We start from the raw sequence: 19,124 nt of genomic DNA, 5'->3' as shown, positions 1-19,124 counted from the left end.
AAATTGGATTTCAGCTGAACCGGAAACCTCAAACGGCACTCCCTAGTATTACATTTCATCAAGACCTCATTAAACAGTGTAAAGGCATAGTTCCAATTGATTTTAAAACAATGTGCATGTTCTCTCATTACCCGCTCTACAATCGACTCAACATGGTGGCACACCTTACAACCAGTGTGGTTGTGGAAAATTAATTTCAGTTCAATACATTTCAGTTCTTGCATTTTCCAGTTTGAGGCATTCATAAAGGTAAAGTTACCCAATGAACCGCCATGTCATGTAAAATGATTATCCCAGAGTTAATCATTGGCATAATAATAAAATCAAATGGTTTTTCGAACCTATTAAGTTTGAAAGGGAAATCCATTTTTGAATATCCATCTGAATTTTAATGAAATGCTTCGAGCAAATGATCTTAACTGTCTTCATAATGTGATCTGCTTTGAAAAAGGGCTGTGTAATCCCATTGTTTGTCATGCTACTTATGTCAAATATCCAACAGAGTCTGGCCCCCAGATGCCTGAATAACAATTTTAACATCATAACATCATTTGCTGAAAATCATCCCAAAAAATGCAACAGGCAGTTGACATAACTGACAGCTAGAAATGTAACAGAGATGTAACTGACAGTTTCATTGTCACCCAAATGACTGAACAATGCAGACAAATAGCAATGCCTGAAGGCGCAGTGAAGAGATCAGTGATACTGGACTATTCCTGAAACTGTAAAACAAAGCGTTAAAAGGAAAGGTTCAGAGGAAACCGGCCGAATGCTTCCTCAAGAACAAGACATTTTCAATGTCATTTCAGTGCCATGTATACATGAAACTAAGTGGTAAAAATGGAAATAAAAATAAAGACAAACCACTGTTCTAGCCATCATAGGATCACCCTGAAAGCATCCCAATGAGTGTGGTCATACTTGTGCTCCCCTCAAAAGATTTTTCGTCACAAGCTACTGCATACGAGACATTTACAATCTGCGGCTTGATGAGAAGTGAGAAAGGTCTGTGTGTGGAAGGTCGCAAGGGCAGCTACACCCTGACATAAGGCCACTCTGTGATCTCCTGGTCAACATCTGCGGACAGCGACAACAACGAAGTCATTCCGTTACAATCAGTCAATTGTAGTCTGTGATCCACAGGATGTGATCCATCCTTTGCCGCCATCTTTTTAACGACTACCTGACCACAGGTGGAGGAGGCACTGGGCGTCCGGCGCAACGACCTGACGTTCCACCAGTATAGAAGGCAGGGCAGTCGTGGGTAACGAGTGATTTTCCCTCTGTAGTATATGTGGCCTACAAACGTAGGTCACGCACTTGAATTAACAGTCCAACACTGGAACAGCATCCAGAGGAAGGGGAAAAAAAAACACAGTGTCTCTTACTCTTCAATCCAGGAGCAGGTGAAGGTGGAAAAAGCAAATGTTAAATCTATAAAGATTATATTAAGAATGCAACGCATATTAAACTAGGTGAGAATTTCCAGTTAGTGCTTAAGTCAAATTATATTTTGTTTCTGTATTTAACATGACCACTACCCTTTGAAAATGCCAAAACCACGACCATTTCTGTATTAGTATGAAGGTTAAAAAGATACGAAGGGGAAGTCTGGTTAAATTTACAATATAATAAAGCACTGGTGATTGAAAGCAGGACCAAGACAAGTTGCGTATATTAGGGAGACAGTAGGGTTTCATAGCTTTTTTTATTGGATCATGATTAGACATCTCCCCTCTCCTCTGGCCTATGATGCGACTCACACTCTTGTCCTCTCCGTGAACCCACTTCATCCTCTTTAACAAAGACCTCAGGGTAATCCGTCAGGCCCTCCAGTACAGCAGCATCAGGCCATTTCAGAGAAAAAGTATCAAACTTCAGTGCACAAAATCTCTGATACATCAAAAATTGACAATCCCCCCCGAATCACTGATTATAGTGTATAAATAAGAATAGTCACTAGATTTATTTCCAGTTTTTTTTTTCTGGTAGTGTAACGAAAACCACACCGTGGAACCTTTTTTGCATTTTCTGTTTTTCTGTCATTTCTTTTCAAATACAGTACAGCTGCTGAAAGAAAAAAAACGACACATCATAAAAGCAGGAGAGTGGAAATGAGTGTCACCACTGACCTCTATTTACTTATTGGACCAGTGACACAGGTGGCTATTTCTGAGGCTCAAAAGAACCCCTAACCCACGTCTGGGTATACATATTGACTATTTCACCAACTTTAGTCAACTATTTCATAATGACTTACTGTTTCACACCATCCTTGTCGTTAACAGGTCGTATTAATGAGAGCCAATAATTGCAAAATGCTCAATTAAAAGTTACTGCTTGCTTGCAATAATGTTTATGTACATTAAGCCTCACAGTGGCTTCAGCACTGCAAGCTAAAGCATGATCCCCTCTGTAAAGTAATATAGATCAGTGGTGTTAACTCCTCAGTCGTATAGTAAGTTTGAGCAAACTACTTTGTTTGACAGTTTCTCTTTGTAGGCTTCACTGCCAGGGAGGGAGAGAGGCCTTTCCTTATGGCAACTGGCCTTCGCTCAGGACATCTTTACTGAGGTGCAAACACGTCAGTGAGGAAAATAAAGAGCATGGACAGATAACGATATTCACACCTTAGGGACAGGTAATGCAGTTGCAGTTCAGAGAGCCGGAGTGGTGGTGGGGGGGAAGGGGGGGTGGGGGTGGGGATGGGAGGGCTTTTTTTTTTTTTTTTTTTTACAAAACAGTCCATCCGGACAAAGGTGGACTCTCTACCTGTGTGCGTTTGTGCCGAGCCTGATGGCAGTAGAAAAAGAACCTGCGTTGTTAGTTTCTGCCCTGTCGCCACACTGTCCGTGGGTGCAGTGTCCGAGAGCAGTCAGTAGGGGGGGCACCTGCACACCCGTGGAGCACTTTCTCATAAGGTGTGGTGCTCTGACTCTGCTCACTGCTGCGCAGTAAGTCATAGGTGGACGGGGGGGAGGAGGTTGGGGGGGTTGGGGATATCGCTGCTAGCTGTTAAGACGGTCACTGAATTTCTGTAGAGCTGTTGGGTCTGATGTTCCTCTGAAGTTGTCCGGTCCTTTTTCCTCCCGTAGCTCAACCCTGTTGCTCTGTCTCCCTCGTCCTCGTCCTCGTCCCCGCTGCAGGGAGCGTTATTGGTGGACCTCATTGGCTATTAGGCTGTCCTCTCCAGACTGGAAGTCCTCCTCATTGAGGCTGTTGCCTGCGTTAATCATCTCTTCGTCTTGCGAAGACCCCTGGCCATCATCGTCCCCGCTGCCCGCGCCCATTTCATCTGAGTTGGGGTCCTGCAGCACCTGGGCAATGTACATCTGCTGCTGGGACAGAGGGGTGGGGGTGGGGGTTATGTTACGTGTCTCAGAAATTCTGAAATCTCTCACCAGCTTCTAGAGTCCTGAAGACAACAAAATTTACAGGGCAACGGAACATTCCAAGGTATGAATGCTCTCCCAGGTGTAATGATCTCATGTGTACATTGCCTACTGACCTCACACTTATCAAAAGGAGTTAGGCGGTTGCATGTCCTGGTCAAATACCCATTCTGTCATTCTAAATCTGGCCATCTGATCATCGGCTTAACTGGCCAAATAAATCCCTCCCCCTCTCCACATCAGCCGGTGTGAGGTGAGCATTCAGGTGCAAAATGGCTTCTGTGCACCAATCACGCGGGAGCTTCATACCCCCAAATGTGAAGTGTTTGGAGATCCTTGAAAAGCACTACACATAAAAGCAATCCTTTACACTAATATTTCAGCTGAAAAACACATATCAGCCTTCATCTGAGAGGGAGCTGGAGCACGCTGAAATTTGAAATAAAAGAAGGAGCAGGCTGCGTATGGCTTCTGCTAGGAACTGGCCCTTTAAAAGCGGCTTAAGTCCAATATCATCTCTACACAGACCAGCTTAGGCAAATGAGATCATTTTCTTCCATACACAGGCAAGTATGGAATTTAAAGGAGAACGACTCGCCCCCAAAAAATGTAACATAATTTGATTATATTTCTTAATCTTGTTAAATACTAGGTATGCGCCTTGACAACGAGTTGTGATAATAATTACTCATCTATTTTCTTCACGACAGGTAAAATCCACATGTGTTTTTAATATGGCATAACTTTATACAGTGGTGCCTACCTCAGTTATGAAGTTTAAGAGAAACTGGCAGTGGACATCAACCAGCACAACATATTCAACATTATTCAGACTCAATTATTATGCAAACACTGCTCCCATGTTCCATGGCTGTAGATAACTTTCCATTGTACTACCACCTGATATGATTTCAGGAGCTCCTTGCATCTTCAAAACTGGACCACTACACGATATATACAGCTTTACATACACAGTCAAATGGAATGTGTGTCTAAAAGCAAGTTAGTGCAGCTTTAGAAAAAGGTTGTCTCGCATATCAGTGATATCACTTCCTGCTGCCGACTCCTTAGTGCTCTGAAGTGCACTGTGTGACAGGGAAAGAGGAAATGGCGTCCACTTACAGACTTATTGGTAGGAGAGGTGCGCGCTGGGCGTCCATTCTCTATTCCGTCCACCTCCTGGGTATCGATCTAAGGAAAAGAAATGGTAACCGTGACACTTGCATGGGACACTAGTCCCTTCCTGTATGTGACACCTGACTGAAGTATAGCCGGGCTGCACAAACACTCTCCATTCCTTTTGGTTTCTGCTGAAGTCCCACTGAAGACCACTCCCTATCTCTCTACTACTGCGTATTTATGAGCAGTTAGAAAATTAAATATGTTTCAGGCCCTAACAATGAGCAGATGCCTGCAGAGCTCTGTGTCTGGCTGGCGAATAGGGCAAACCAAAGAGCTCTGTGTCTCTGACAGAACCTTACCTTGTAGTTGTGAGCACTGAGGTACTTGAAGTGCCCAAAACAGACGTGGGAGAGGCACACAACAATAGTGATAATGAGAACCACAAAGGTGGACATAGACGTTGGAGCCAGAAAACCTGTCAAAAGCAGTAGAGAGAGAAACATGCTTGAGATTTCAGACAGCAAGAGAGTATGCCATTGTACTAGACATTGTACTGAGCACTTAAGTCGTTAAATACATTCAACAGTTATGAAATGTCTAGGATGAGTGACCACAGCAACGCACTCATTCAATGAAATATGTGAGCTTCCTGTATTTCATTGGAAATAAGGGTTGATCTCAATGTGTCATCATGCACCATGCAGATAAAAAAAGAACAGACGGAAATACATAAATGTCACATGGTAACTGCTGGTACACCCACCCACTAATGCATCCCTGCTTGTTTCTCGAAAACTCAAGAATGTCTCAAGAATGCTATCGTGCTAACTGCTTCTAGGTTTCACTGAAGGTGACACTCAATATCTCCAAATTCTCTTCAAATATTTGCTTTAGTTGTAGGATGAGTATTCATGAGTATTCATCTTGGCTCTCTCTCTCTCTGATTGTTTTAATCAGATTTTATGCACATACCTTTTCCCAAAAAAAATCTGCTTCAGCTAATGCAAGGTTTCACTGTGGAATATTCTATTCCTTATTACTTTTCCTTAGTTTGTTTTAGTTTTCAGCTGTTCTTATACTTTAAGTTCAATTCTAATCAAAACTAAGTATATATGCAAAAATAACATACTTATTGCCCTGTAGCAAGCCATCCCCAGACAGCCTAATATCCTGACCTGGCCCTCTTCAGGCCCTTTAATAACTATATTTCTACACAGCATGGGGGATGTCGGTGCCTTTCTTTCTTACACATTTGACCTGAGCGAGGGAAGGTCTGCTCTCAGAGAGAAAGCCGTGTGTTGGTATGGTCTCACCTGTGCGCACAGTGGAGAAAAAAAGCAGCCAGAACAGACAGAGGATGGGTGCAGCCACCACCTGGTTGACTGCACCCGAGTGGATCTTCTTGTCCAGTTTCGACGGCAGGTAGGCGTAGTACATGTTGTATCTGTCCACCAGGTGCTTGAGGAGCATGTACATCAGACCTGGAGGGAGTGGGGAGGGGCAGGTAGTGAGAGGGAGAGCTTTTACACGCCTACACACGTTTACATACATGTGGAGCGAGCAGCATACAAATTAGTACCCACAATGCCCCTGCACAGCTCACTCTACTTCCTGTACACTTTTCAGTTTCTCGGGAGTGCGTTCCTATGAGGTATTTCTGCTTTTAATCGATAGGGGGCAGAATTTTACCAACATACATATATACAGCTCCCCATTCTAACAGCCATTACAATCCCTTCTAATACCTGTTATTCTGACAAACTGAATTTGTGTGGGACAGTACATTGAGCCTTGAACTGAGTTACAATGGGGAGCCGGTGTTACCGATTGCTTACAAAGGGCTGGCAAGACGACCAGACAGGGCTGATTTCAGTGTAACACCACTCTGCTGGATCTCTCTGGAACATCAGGACAGCCACCAGTGGGATGTCCAAAGGCGAGAGCCATCTCTGTGAGAGTCAGAGAATGGAAAGGGGTTGAACTCACCAAAGGGGACGATGATGGGGCAGGTGATGCTGTAGGTCATGACCACAGTGAAGACGCACATCATCCATGCATAGGCGGCGCCAAACTGGAACTCATAGGCCTGGTGCTGTGGAGACAAACACACCACCCTCATGGAGATCAGAACATGTCTAAACAGAACATAGCTTTAACAAATATACAGACATAGGCTATTATCTTCAATGTACTCATATTTACACAACTGGAAAGCATTTTCAGAAACATTTTCAGAAAACTCCACCTTCATGAACTGAATTTAAATTTCATCATTTAGGGTGTAAGAAAGTAAGAAGGCAAGTTATTACATTTTTTGCCCCTCCGCCATAGAAAATTGAATTATATAAAAATTAGAAAAATGAGGATCCAGATTAATAAATTGGGAGAATGAAATGGTCATTTGAAGATACAAATAACTGTAGGGCTCAAATCAGTAATTTGAGGCTACCAATTGACCAACTGAAGGTCTGAAATACTAGTCTATGGGTATGACTTCAAGGAAGCTTTTTAAACATTCTGACTGCTCTGTGTATGAGGCGCAGAAACAGCATGCTGTACTGTGTTTTGGCACTGACTGGGGGGGGGGGGATTCTCACCCTCTTGACGTTTCGCCTTTCGGCAGCAGAGCGAGCCAGGCAGAGCCGGATCATGTACATGAGCAGGCCGGGAATGCGCAGCAGGTCCATGGCGTTTCCGATGAAGGCCGAGGCGATGACGTAGTTGACAAAGAAAGCTCCGTTGTCCGGGAGGAAGACGCACCTACGGGTGAAGAGAACAAGCGATGTCACACAGAGGCCCAGGGCGGCAGCAGCCAGTGCCAATGCGACTAGCTGAGGGCACCGAGTGCGCTGGGAGATTACTGAGTTCAGAGAACAAAAGAGGGCTGTTCAGAGCGTTAAATATAGGAGACGCGATCCAGAGACACTCTGGCTCAGATGCATTTGCTCACATTGATCATGCAATGACTCATCATAGATATTTTTAGTTTTTTTGTCCTATTGTATATACAACAACCATAAAACAGGATGTTTTGTCATGTGTTTTTGTGGCCTAGGCTGTGTTTTTGTGGCAGCAAAAACTGCAGCCCTGAAAACTGTGATCAAACTCCAATGTGCTGTGATTAGCAGTGGTTTGATGACCACACTTTGTGACCTCAAGACCATGTGTTAAAACTCTTGAGTATGAAATGGCTACTGTGCTTGTGAGCAGGCTTAACCTGATGCTCCACCTGAATAGCTTTGGAAAAGGATCTGCTGCATCACGGGTAGTTAAATTCAATAAAAGTTGTTACACCTTTGGCAGCCTTTCTGACACATGCTGGTGAACGTGTCTGTGCTTGCACAGAGCAGCAGGATCATACCGCTGGTATCAGCAACCACGATAAAAAGGACACCATAGTAAGAGGAGTTAAAAAGTGGCTTTACTTACTCAAACCTGATCTTTGCATCATCCAAGAACTTCTTGTCGAACAACCAACGGAAGAAGACATCCAAGCTGCATTTTGAAAAGGTTTAAATGTATACATTCAGCATATGGGTACGGAAGACACACAAGCACCATTCAGCTGAGCTTTACCGTCAACTGAACTGCATTAACCTTTACAAACCCACTGAAAAGGAAAAGCCATAGGCAGACAGTGCAAATATAACAGCAGGAGAGCTATGCCCCTCATCGATGAAGCATTCTGTGAGTGGTACGCGATGACAACATGTATAGTATCAGCATATTTACATTTTTCATTCAATCAGAATGGGCAGCTCATTACTCTTGTGCAGCTACAGCTTAAGGAAAGGAAGGGATGAGGGAATCATGGCATGGACTGCAGTGGATGATGACTGATTGATGATGAGTGCCAATGATTACTGTGGTAGTCAGATGTGGTAGTCACCAGGCAGAACAGAAGGTCATCAGCCCAAATCACTGCGAAAATTTCTTTCAGGACCTACACTGTAGGTCCTGGAGAGATTGATTTAACCCTCCGGACAATTTGTGCGCGATCAGCATAGGTCATGTAAAAAAAAAACTGTAAAGGCTTCCTGTCCACAGTGACTGACAGCAGTGAGCACAGTGAGGATACCTGCTGAGTCCCAGGGAAGGCAGCAGCAGTACCATGAAGATTAGGAAGGTATAGCACTTATGCATGGTAGTCCTGTTCTCTCCCGACCTGCAGGGGGAGCAACAGAGACATCACTCTGTGGGCATGAATGAGCAATAGTGATTTTGTGATAAACAAGCCTAAATAAACAATTACACAGAAAGATGCCTCTCCGTGATTTCAAGTTGGAAAACTTTCATAAAATGCACCAAACTATTCACTCTAATAGGCGAAAAAGTGATTTATCATAAAACAATGTTAAAAGCATTTATTAAGACCCGTATCTGTGAAAATACAGTTTATGATTTCAGCCAAAAAAATATCACTTGCATGATACTGCTTCTCTTATATTATCTGAAGTTCACTGCTGGTTTTAGCTAAAAAAAAACAGTTGTCACAACTAACAGGAAATGAACACATAATTTGCCACAGACACCAAAACTACCCCCATTTCCTGTTCCTGAACAATTTTTCACCCCCAGGTGCATATTTATGAAGGCATACTTAGATACAGCTCTCTGACTGTATGCTGGAGGGCGGTACCTGGTCCAGTGGGCTTCGAAGAAGGCAGAATAGTAGACAATAGTGGGCAGCAGGGCAGAGAAGGCCCACAGGAGCAGGGTGGGAAAGAACTGGGTGATGATGGGGTTCTGGAGGGAGAGGAGAGGCAGTCAGAAGGGGTGTGAGGGGTGATCTTTATTCTTCTAACCGAACAGCCCACTGTTCCAGACATATTTTTTCCCACAATGACGAGAAATGAAAATACTGACACTAATATTGTTTTCAGCCGGAAAAATCAGTGGTTTTAATCAGATAGTGTGACTCATGACCTGAATATTTTGGTCTGCAAATTGTAGGATTGCTGATGGGTTACATATATTAACCCTCTTCTGAATCTGTAATGTACACCCCTATCAAAACAGTAACATTGATCAAATTTAAATGTTTATGAGATATAGCAGGCATATCAAAGTATATTTGCAGTAATAATCTTTTATAAAACTGCCTTTTAAGTGTTGAGAAAATGTTGAGGGGAAATGGTCAGTGATGGACAGTCCTCAGCACTCTTACATTGAGGTACTCCACGGGTTTGGTGACATTGAACTTGTCCATGGTGGAGATGATGATAGCGGGCGTGGTGAGGAAGAAGAGGAGGAGGAAGAGGACGCAGTTGATGATGAAGCAGCGCAGCCACCAAGAAAATCCTCCCAGAGACAAGTGCTCCCTATGGGGAGAGAGGGAGGGGATGAGACAGAGGAGAGCAAAAATTAATAGAAAGGGAGAGACAGGTCAAAGAGAGGACAGACAGAGAGAGCTGCTGTGACACTGACAAACAATTACAACAACAATAATAACAAAAAAATACCATAATGACAGACAGTGGACTGACTGAAATCAAGTGCATCTAAACAAGCTTGGTTGAGTTACCTCAGATCAGTCTCAGCTACAGCACTTTGGCTTCTTTTTGTACCAAACACACTGAATCTGAGTCTAACCCCTACAACCTGCAGCCATCGTTCCAATACCAAAGCTACAAATCTTCAATCAAAACTCAACCTAGACTGAAAACACTTAACATCCTTAATGTTCCACCTTTGTTTGGCTGATGTGATGAACATGGCTCAATGCAACAGGAGCAGAGCCCTGCCTGGGATTTGAGAGCAAAATGCAGAGCCCTGCAAGAGACGCCACTAACTGGCACCAGAACGTCCACTCACACAGCGTTTCATCCATCGAAATCAGACTGTATCCATCAATTTTTTTTTTTTGTCTGTCTGAATTTTTTTTTTGTCTGACTGCAAATATTTTCAGCGCATACACATCTGTATGAATAATGGAGACTTTGTTCTACAGAGGCAGGAGACACATGGACCTTTAGGCTCATTAGATTAGCGTTAAGGCTGCACAGCACAGTGCTCCTTGTCATAAGATATTACCTCATGCATCGAATATTCTTGTCCAAATGACACACTGTAGGGCTGCTACTGTTTTCTGTCCAAGCGTCCAAAATTCGGTAACTGATGGGCAATTGTCGGCGAACAGAAGACCCTATGCCAGTGTTCTGCAGAATGCTGAATCTGCAGTAATGACTCGCATGCATTTAATACAGAGAGCAGTGAAGGGATGTGCTGGACATTGCTGGGGAAAGGAGTGGGAAGACACCCAGGCCTTCACAATAATGGCAGCATGACACGTTTGGTGTGGAGCGCTACAGCCCTTTGACTGTGTCTCAGTTTGCATGCAATTTGCATTCGTTCTATTTCACGGTTTTTTTCCAAATGTCTAGCACCTGGAGGAAACATGAAAACATGACCACAGCCACAGGGTATTTTTCTCTCAGTCACACTGTAAATAACTAAATAAACAAAGCCTTGACCGCAAATCTTCACGCGCTACAATTGCCAAATACCAGGACTTACGAAGGTCTAACATAATTCCCGGCTAAGTGAGTTTGTAATCTGCAGCCCATCTGAGGGATGTGAATGAAATGACTTGTTCGTAATTTTCCTCAGCCGTTGCTTTTTTTTTGTCATTTGCTATCCTTGAAAATTCATCGTAGCATTCTGTCCCGGAAATGCTTCCTAGGAATCACTTACAATAAGACAGAATTTATCATTCAGAAATGGCCGAATGATAGAATGAACTGGTACTGCCTCCATGGAGGGAAAGGGTAAATTTTCGAGTTTAAAATCCCTCCTCTCCCCATTCCCCCTGGTCTGCTGGAACCCTGCCAACGGTCACTGTGCTGGCAGTTAGCAGTGACAGGTGCTGATGTGATCTTATTTTAAGGGGTGACCCAGTTCCATACGTAATTATCTGATTGGAGAAAACCCTGAGATCTCTCTGTGTGTGTATATGTGTGTGCGGGTGTATTCTGGGGGTGGGTTGAAAGGGGGAGAACTTAAACGGGGTGACTCCGCAGGGGCGTCCTGTGTTCTCACAGTGAGCCCTGGGAGACCCCACCAGGAAGTACGTGCAAGATGCAGCAGGAACACTCTCATACCGGGCTAAAAAGAACAGAGGATCTGGGAAGATGTTCCACATTCCACTACCACTGAGGCTTTCCACTACTCTCTCTACAGCCACATGCAGCGAGAGACGCTCCCTTTGATAGTTTTCTCTGTCCTCCACTGGGAGTTGGACCAGGAAAAGGACATGTATAAAGACAGAGAGAACAACTCCGTTCCATTCTATACACAAAAGGAATTTAATTCAAGGCTGCATGATGCGTCTGTGTATTACAGTGCATCCCCCATAGGCCAATAGAGAAAGAACCCTGGAAGACGCATCCAATAAGAACAGGGGGGTGACAGTTTTTGAATAAAAGCACTTTCTGTGGAGAATGGAATGAGAATGTTAATTGGGCTAATCCTTGGGTTAAAGGCCTTGATGACAGAGTGACTGGCACCACAACCGTCCTGCATTCAGGGCCTTTCTTAATGGTTACACACCTGATGCCATGCCTCCCTGCCCTGCAGCGGAGAGTTCACTCTGAATGGAGTGTTCAAGAAGGCTCAACAATAAGACGCTTCCATGCAACTAAGTGGGAGCAGAGGATCATGGGACAGACAGCTCAAAGAAACGGCACTCTAGGGAGGTTCAGCCTCGCACAAAGACTCACAATGAGGAGGTGAATGGAGGAACACTGGAGGAGCCAGAGACTGGGTACTGCTCACTGTATGAGACAAGCTGCCACAGATACCTTCCTTTGCCGTTCTTCATTTTTTTTATCCCTCGTCTTTGAAACAAAGCACCAGAAATACCCACACACCATCAAAGCACTCTCACTGCCTCTTCTTCCTTAGACCTGTATTCTTTAAAACCCTGCAGTGTGGTGAGGAATTGAGGTCGTACCAAAAATACATCAATATTACGGTAAAAACTGATCACCAAGAGTGGTGTGCAGAACAGAGGAAGAGTAGTAAGCGCAGGCCAAAGCCTGACGTCTCACCAGTAGACGTTCTGTGGGTCTGGGGCGTAGGTGACGCTCCAATTGCTGACGTGCAGGCTGTCGCTGTACTGAGAAGACTTGGGCTCCGGCCGGCAGTTGCAGCCCTGACATTCGCAGGCGTTGAAGTCCTTGAGGATTCTGGGAAGGCATCAGGAGGAAGGGCTGTGAGTGAACCGTACTGGCGCTGGTAAACGCACACCCGCACCCGCCGAGACATTCTGTACATTCTGCACACCGGCCGAGCACGCGCACCACTCCACGTCTAGAGCTCCAGCTTTTACAATGCTCACTTCCTGCATCACACTCGGGCCCTACCCAGGTGAAGGCCCTGAAAAGGTCCAGTGGACAAGGTGCACCTGAAATTAAAAACCCCACGTAACCTAAAGGTCCAGTGGACAAGGTGCACCTGAAATTAAAACGTAACCTACGTTTGAACACAATACTATAAATCTGACACCAGGGAATGCATTCACTGCCTTTTATTTGATGAGAGAGAGGACACTGTAATTGTTTTGGTAGGCAGTGACAGGGAGCCAAATGAAGGCCGTTCTCAGTGCCATTGCACACTCACCGCTCTGTGAGTCACGGCTCATAATACAAATGATGCAGCCGAGCTGACAAGTAAGCACCTGTTTCTGGGTGGTCAGAGTCTGACATTTTCCTAACTTTGCGTAAGCCTCTTACTGTAAACTGTGAAATTTGCTGTGAAAAAGGCATAATTTTCTGGAATCCATAATGGTGAAAATGGCTGGAGTGTGAAATACTGACAGACGGCTATGAACCAAGTATAATAACCACGTTACAGTTTGTTGTGTTTTAATCTGAGGATGGTATTGAATGCACACGCATACAAGCATCCAGACGACACACACACACAAACAGCACTCGATGGCAGATGGACAGACCGTGTGTATTTATACATGCACATGTGCACACATACGCACATGCGCACACACATGCACACAGACTCACATAGAGGTCATGGCCTCGTTCTGGAAGGTGACAAAGGCCATGCCCAGGGGCTTGGTGTTGACCTTCTCCTTCTCCTTCCTGTATTCCTCCTTTAGTCTGGCCTCCAGCTTGGTGTAGTAGCTCACCGCCTCCTCCTGAGGGACATAAGTGGCACCAGGGGAAAAACAAAAACACACACACACAGACACAACTGTGGTTCAAGCAACTGCTTTCACATAATGTGTGCTCACATAACTACATCACATAAGGTGTGAGGCATGCTGTGAAAAATTTGACAACCCTTCGTTTTAGAGAAGACTAGAGTGAATCATAATAGTCTGGCTTGGCACCTTCCCAGGTCATCCACAGATCAGTGATAAATACTATCTGAAGATGGCTACGAACTGTTAACTGTCGAGTCATACAGGGCTAGTGAAGTATATTCAATTTCAAGGAATATTTTGCAGCAGTCAAACCAAGTACCTTCCACCATGTAAGAGCATCGTTTACAGAATAACCCCGCCAGTGGCTTTGCATGTAATAAATATCAGAGAAATTACCGTCCCTGCTGAGGATTTCTCATTTATTACTCTGCTGGTTAAGGCACAATATGTTGTATTAACTGAATTAAGAGGGTCTATTCTCATCACAGCGGCATGCTAATCTTTACACCCTTATCTCAAAAGAGCTCCCATTATCTGAAACACTGCACTCTGGTACATGACTCCACAGTATATAGCTGCTGTTGGTGTGATTGGCAGCCCTTTAAATAGGTTTGCATTAGCCAGTATAGGGCTCCATAATTAACATTTGCACCCAAAGACACATCACTGTACTTTGAGAGAACAGGATGAAGCAGCCATTGTCTATTGTGGGTCAGCACTGGACAGGGCCCTCCATGGATTTGTGCATATATGGTTAGTGGTGTCCTTTTCATGTCCCTTTTTTAGATCCTCTGTGCTCTGGGTAAGAGTGTCTGCTAAATGACAATAATGTAAGTGTGACTGTGGACAGTATGAGAGGGTGAGTGTGGGCACGGTGAGACTGAAGAGAGCCTGGGTGAGAGGGTGAGTGTGAGCAGGGCAAGGGCAGGCTGGGTGAGAGGATGAATGCAGACAGGGTGAGGGCAGGGTGGGTGAGAGGGTGAGTGTGAGCAGGGCAAGGGCAGGCTGGGTGAGAGGATGAATGCGGACAGGGTGAGGGCAGGGTGGGTGAGAGGGTGAGAAGGGGATGTGCACCTGTTCACAGCCCTTGATAACACAGCAGCAGAGATGGCCGCAGGGTTTAGGGTTGATCATGACGGATGTGTGCTCCTTGGCCATCAGATCATTGAAGAACTTCCTGCTGCGCTCAGTCTTCTTTCTACAGGTAAAACCCACATCAGTCAGCCTCTCCTAAAAACTTGAACCCACATGCATGCGCACACACACATTGCAGGTGAAACTCAAACCAGTCAGCCTCCACCACACACACACACACACACACACACACACATACACACATACACACATACACACACACACACATACACACACACACACACTTTGAAGTGTGAAGGCCATTTCTGAATTGGTCTCAAAGAATTCTGCAGAAAGTGCTGGCACCAGGAAATAAAGAGCACCCAAGGCCAATTATGATCATTTAATTAGCACGGCATGCAGACTGTCTTAACCACATCACACTCAAAAAAGGTTACACATGACTCTGGCTTGGAGACAGCACAATGATGGCTCTGACATCTCGCACATGAACTTCAACCTCTGGTCCTGCCTTCATCACCTGGCCACGTAGTTACATAACACCATCACAGTGGTCACACACCGCTGCAGAGCTGCTGCGGAACAGGCACATGCACTCTTTTATTTTTGTTACACAAACCTTACAATTTCAAAAATATTAATTATTTGTACAATTACCAGCCCTGGTAACTGCTATACTCCATGGCCCCTGACAATATTTAGACCCATCACAGACCGTAACCTTTGAATGGACTGAGATGTGTCACAAAGCCTCCAGATGTGCTGTTCTGCGCCTCACTGGATCCCTCTGAGGGCAGAGTTTTAGCAGTTGCCAGAAAATGCAAAGGGAGGTGGGTCTGTGAATGCGGAGAATTCTTTAGCTGGTTGAGCTGCAGACACGGCCTTGCACTAGCACTGCCACGGGAGGAACACAGACACATTGTTATGGTGAGTTATTGCGACAGCTTGCTTTAAGAAGGGATAACACTGCGACTACGTTCCCGCAATGCCGCGAGAGCATTGTGCGTTTGCCTGGGCGTGGACCAGACTTGGGAGGGTGGCGAGAGCGAGCTGAGTCACGCCCCGGGGCTCTCCCTGCAGTCTCCCCCCCGCTGTCCGTATCGCCTGCACATTGCAGCGCATTGCATCATTCGTCACGGAGGATTGGAGATCTGCCCGACCCGCGGATCAATGGCACCCGCTGGGTCGCGGCGGACGTTGGACGGCTGCCTCTGTGTCGAACAGCGCCCTTCGGGGGGGTGGGGGGGGGTGGGGTGGGGTAACTCACACCCTGAGCAGCCCCGCCCAGCACTGCACACATTACTCATCTGGGTCTTACTGGCTGGGTGACCAAATACTGACTGTGTAGTGCAAGATTACAAACCCAAGCGTCTGAGAAACCAAAACTCGACCATCTGGCTGGTATGCAAGGTATGCAATGCACCTTATATAGATGTTCATACACATTTGTAAATACACATTCTGCTTATTGTCAGTTGAGAACCAATCTGAAGCTCTGAACTAAGAAACGCCGCACCCTATCCCTAACCGGTCCCCTAATTCCACTTCACTAACTCCCCAACTGGCCCCATTCATAACGCTGTCTCCAAGTGCCACCACCCCAACTGCAGTAGTACAGCAGAGAATCACAGCTGAAGAAACCAGTGCTGAAGTGCACCGAGTCAATGATGGAGACAATACTGGTCAATCAGCACTTTCTGCCCATTGCAGGCTGACATCTCAGCTCAATTATTCACATAGTGTGACTAAACAGAGTCAAACAGATGTCAAATTCACACACAGCAAGTTCACAAACAGGACCAACAACTGCAGGGTGTTGATTGTTGGTCGTCTGGCACTCTAAGCAAGTAGCAAAACCTGTTATTAGCCCTGCTTAATTAGCTTGTAAGCTTACACTTGTTTAAAACATAGCGGACTAGCAGAACTCTAATACTGCTGTGCAGGCAAAAGGACAGAACTAGCCTGCTGGCGAGCAAACAACCAAAGGTATCACTTTGCATGAGGTCTAAACTTGAAAACCTAAGCTGTTATGTAAAAAAAAAAAAAGGTCTGCAGCATAAAAGCATCTGTTATACCTCTGAGGTTTATCTGAGCTACAGAGAGGTCAAGGTCTTGCTTATTAGCAGTGCGGTTAGGAATAAGGATGTTGCTTTCCATTGTTCCTGGAGGGCTCACAGATCCTGTTTTTAATGAGTGCGCTCCTCGTCAATTACAGCACAAAAAAACAACCTGCTAGACAAGGCTCTTCCTTTAGTAAAACCGTTATCTTGCCTAGCATGCAACTATTGTGGTTGTCTGAGATACAAATGAGTTCTGATCTTTGGACGCAACGGGGAGTGCCCTGCTTCTTGCAATACGTGTGCACTTGAACAAGTATATGGCAGTGTAGCATAGTGGTAAGGAGCACGACTCATAACCGAAAGGTTGCTGGTTTGATTCCCCACGGGGGCAGTGCTGCAAGGTACTTAACCCTCAGCAAATATCCAGCTGTATAAATGGATAACAGTGTAAAAACCTGTATTTGATGTTAAGTCGCATCTGCTAAATGCGAATAATGTAATACAATGAAATCCATACAGCAGCAACTAGATGTGTTAGTGACTGCTGCTGTCGAGCTGAAACAGGCACGTGCCAAGGAGAGGCGCCCCCTGCAGGCTGGCAGGCAGAGGACAGGACAGGAAAAGGACGAACGTTGGCCTTACCTCTCCGCGTTCAGGGACATCAGCTTGGCCACGTCGTAACACAATCGGGCCTCCAGCACGATGCAGTTCTCATAGGCCTGCCTGTGAGTGACAGATGAAATTACCCATCAGCGCAATACTGGAATGACAACCTGTACCAGATGAATGTAGTGGAATTCAGCTTAAAAGGCAAAGCCATCCTGACTCTGCTCAGAACCAGAAGAGGTTCAGCTTCAACCTTCCCCATGCAGCACCTTGCAAATATGGCCTTCTGCACTGTATGGAACTGTCCAAATCACATTGCGGAAGAATTCTCTCAGGGTTCTCCCTCATACTTTCAAAAGCTATTAGTGAGCATCAGGTTTTACTTAATTATGTGCCCAGTTTAATGGAGCAAAAAGGCAAGTGCTACATCTTTCATTGCATATGCCCCTAGTTTTCAAAGCACTGCTTAACAATGAGAAATAAGGGGTCATACACATTGAGTTAAATATTAGCTTTGAGGAGGTAGTTTTTACAATTATGTTCTTCCTATAAATTCTTCTGTATTTCACAACATCCCATTGTTCCTGGAGTGAATGTTTTTTTTTTACCATCAGTAAAGAATAAGGAGGAAATGGTCATATTCGTGTTACAACAACATAACAAGATGAACCCCGAAGTGTTACAAATACACGGTGGTGTACATAAGATACACATTCAGGCAGACTTAATTTCCTTTTATTCATGTTAGACAAAAAAACGCTTATGGAAAGGACACGCTCCAAGTGCAGCCTCGGACAGATCGAGTTGCAGGAAGTGCTTGGGAAGCATACTGAAGTTGCACTCAGCTGTCCAGCGGGGCACTTATCCGCCTGTCACATTTCCTTTTCATTTCTGAGGGCTCGGAGGAGTGCCCTCCCTCTCCTCTTAAATTAAGCTTACAGGGCACAATCTCCCAGAGCAAAGCTGCACATTCATGTAGAAATTCAATTGGGGCTAAAATGGTTTGGTTGATGGGTCGTTGATGAGTCTCTGTACAGGGTGCTGACTTTTCCTGCCCGGGACTCTGCTCGCATACCACATGACCAGCATTATTCAGCTCATCTTGAATTCATTACCAATAATTAGGACTAATAAAGCTCCTCTTGTTTCAGCGGCATGTGTACACCAAAGTCAAGAGCGTATGCTTGCAGCATAGAATAATTTCAGTACAGAGATAACCCCACAGAACGTTAGTAGTCCCTACAGGGTCTTTGTTTGAGGTTTCATAAAAAGGAAGTCACTATCTTGATTTCCGTACAGATGGTTGCTAACGCGATCTTTAGCGTTGAGATAACATTTATCCTAGACCTCTCTCTGGCATGCGTTCATCTGACACTGTTATAAGGTTAAAAAAGCACTTACTCAAAGTGCTGCTTTATTTGGTTTTCTTCAGCATATTTGGAGATGCCGATGATGAATAGAGTACGTTTCACCTGCAAAGAGAGAAAAATCAAACAACAGTTTTGCAACAGAACAGCAAATAATATTTCAGGCTGTCTATAATACTATATGTATATTTGACATTCAAGCCCAACTGGCCGTGCCAACTCAACCCACGGTCCATCCCTACTTCTAAAAGGAACAGGGACATCTGTCCCAGTCATTTATTCTCAGTGCAGTCTGGCACATTAGCTACCACCTACT

At 44.9% G+C, this 19,124-nt stretch overlaps 1 protein-coding gene across 4 annotated transcripts in view; it reads right to left on the bottom strand.

The window, feature by feature from the left end:
• Nucleotides 1-2,709: 2,709 nt before the first annotated feature.
• tmem63ba (transmembrane protein 63Ba) overlaps nucleotides 2,710-19,124 on the bottom strand; it is a 47,725-nt gene continuing 31,310 nt past the window's right edge. For 3 of the 4 annotated variants that reach the window (XM_036546346.1, XM_036546349.1, XM_036546347.1), the window contains 15 exons: nucleotides 18,843-18,913; nucleotides 17,478-17,558; nucleotides 14,755-14,878; nucleotides 13,538-13,671; nucleotides 12,566-12,703; nucleotides 9,685-9,838; nucleotides 9,157-9,263; nucleotides 8,596-8,682; nucleotides 7,947-8,012; nucleotides 7,115-7,277; nucleotides 6,504-6,609; nucleotides 5,831-5,998; nucleotides 4,877-4,992; nucleotides 4,518-4,586; nucleotides 2,710-3,341 (listed from right to left, as the gene is read on the bottom strand). In XM_036546346.1, the coding sequence (XP_036402239.1) occupies nucleotides 3,156-3,341; nucleotides 4,518-4,586; nucleotides 4,877-4,992; nucleotides 5,831-5,998; nucleotides 6,504-6,609; nucleotides 7,115-7,277; nucleotides 7,947-8,012; nucleotides 8,596-8,682; nucleotides 9,157-9,263; nucleotides 9,685-9,838; nucleotides 12,566-12,703; nucleotides 13,538-13,671; nucleotides 14,755-14,878; nucleotides 17,478-17,558; nucleotides 18,843-18,913 (1,770 nt within the window). In that variant the 3' untranslated portion in view covers nucleotides 2,710-3,155. The remainder of the gene's footprint in view (nucleotides 3,342-4,517; nucleotides 4,587-4,876; nucleotides 4,993-5,830; nucleotides 5,999-6,503; nucleotides 6,610-7,114; nucleotides 7,278-7,946; nucleotides 8,013-8,595; nucleotides 8,683-9,156; nucleotides 9,264-9,684; nucleotides 9,839-12,565; nucleotides 12,704-13,537; nucleotides 13,672-14,754; nucleotides 14,879-17,477; nucleotides 17,559-18,842; nucleotides 18,914-19,124) is intronic. The other variant, XM_036546348.1, reaches the window with a different exon arrangement.

The sequence above is a fragment of the Megalops cyprinoides genome, chromosome 15 (genome assembly GCF_013368585.1).
Source record: "Megalops cyprinoides isolate fMegCyp1 chromosome 15, fMegCyp1.pri, whole genome shotgun sequence".
Taxonomy (NCBI): domain Eukaryota; kingdom Metazoa; phylum Chordata; class Actinopteri; order Elopiformes; family Megalopidae; genus Megalops; species Megalops cyprinoides.
This window is presented reverse-complemented; position numbering and strand designations above follow the sequence as displayed.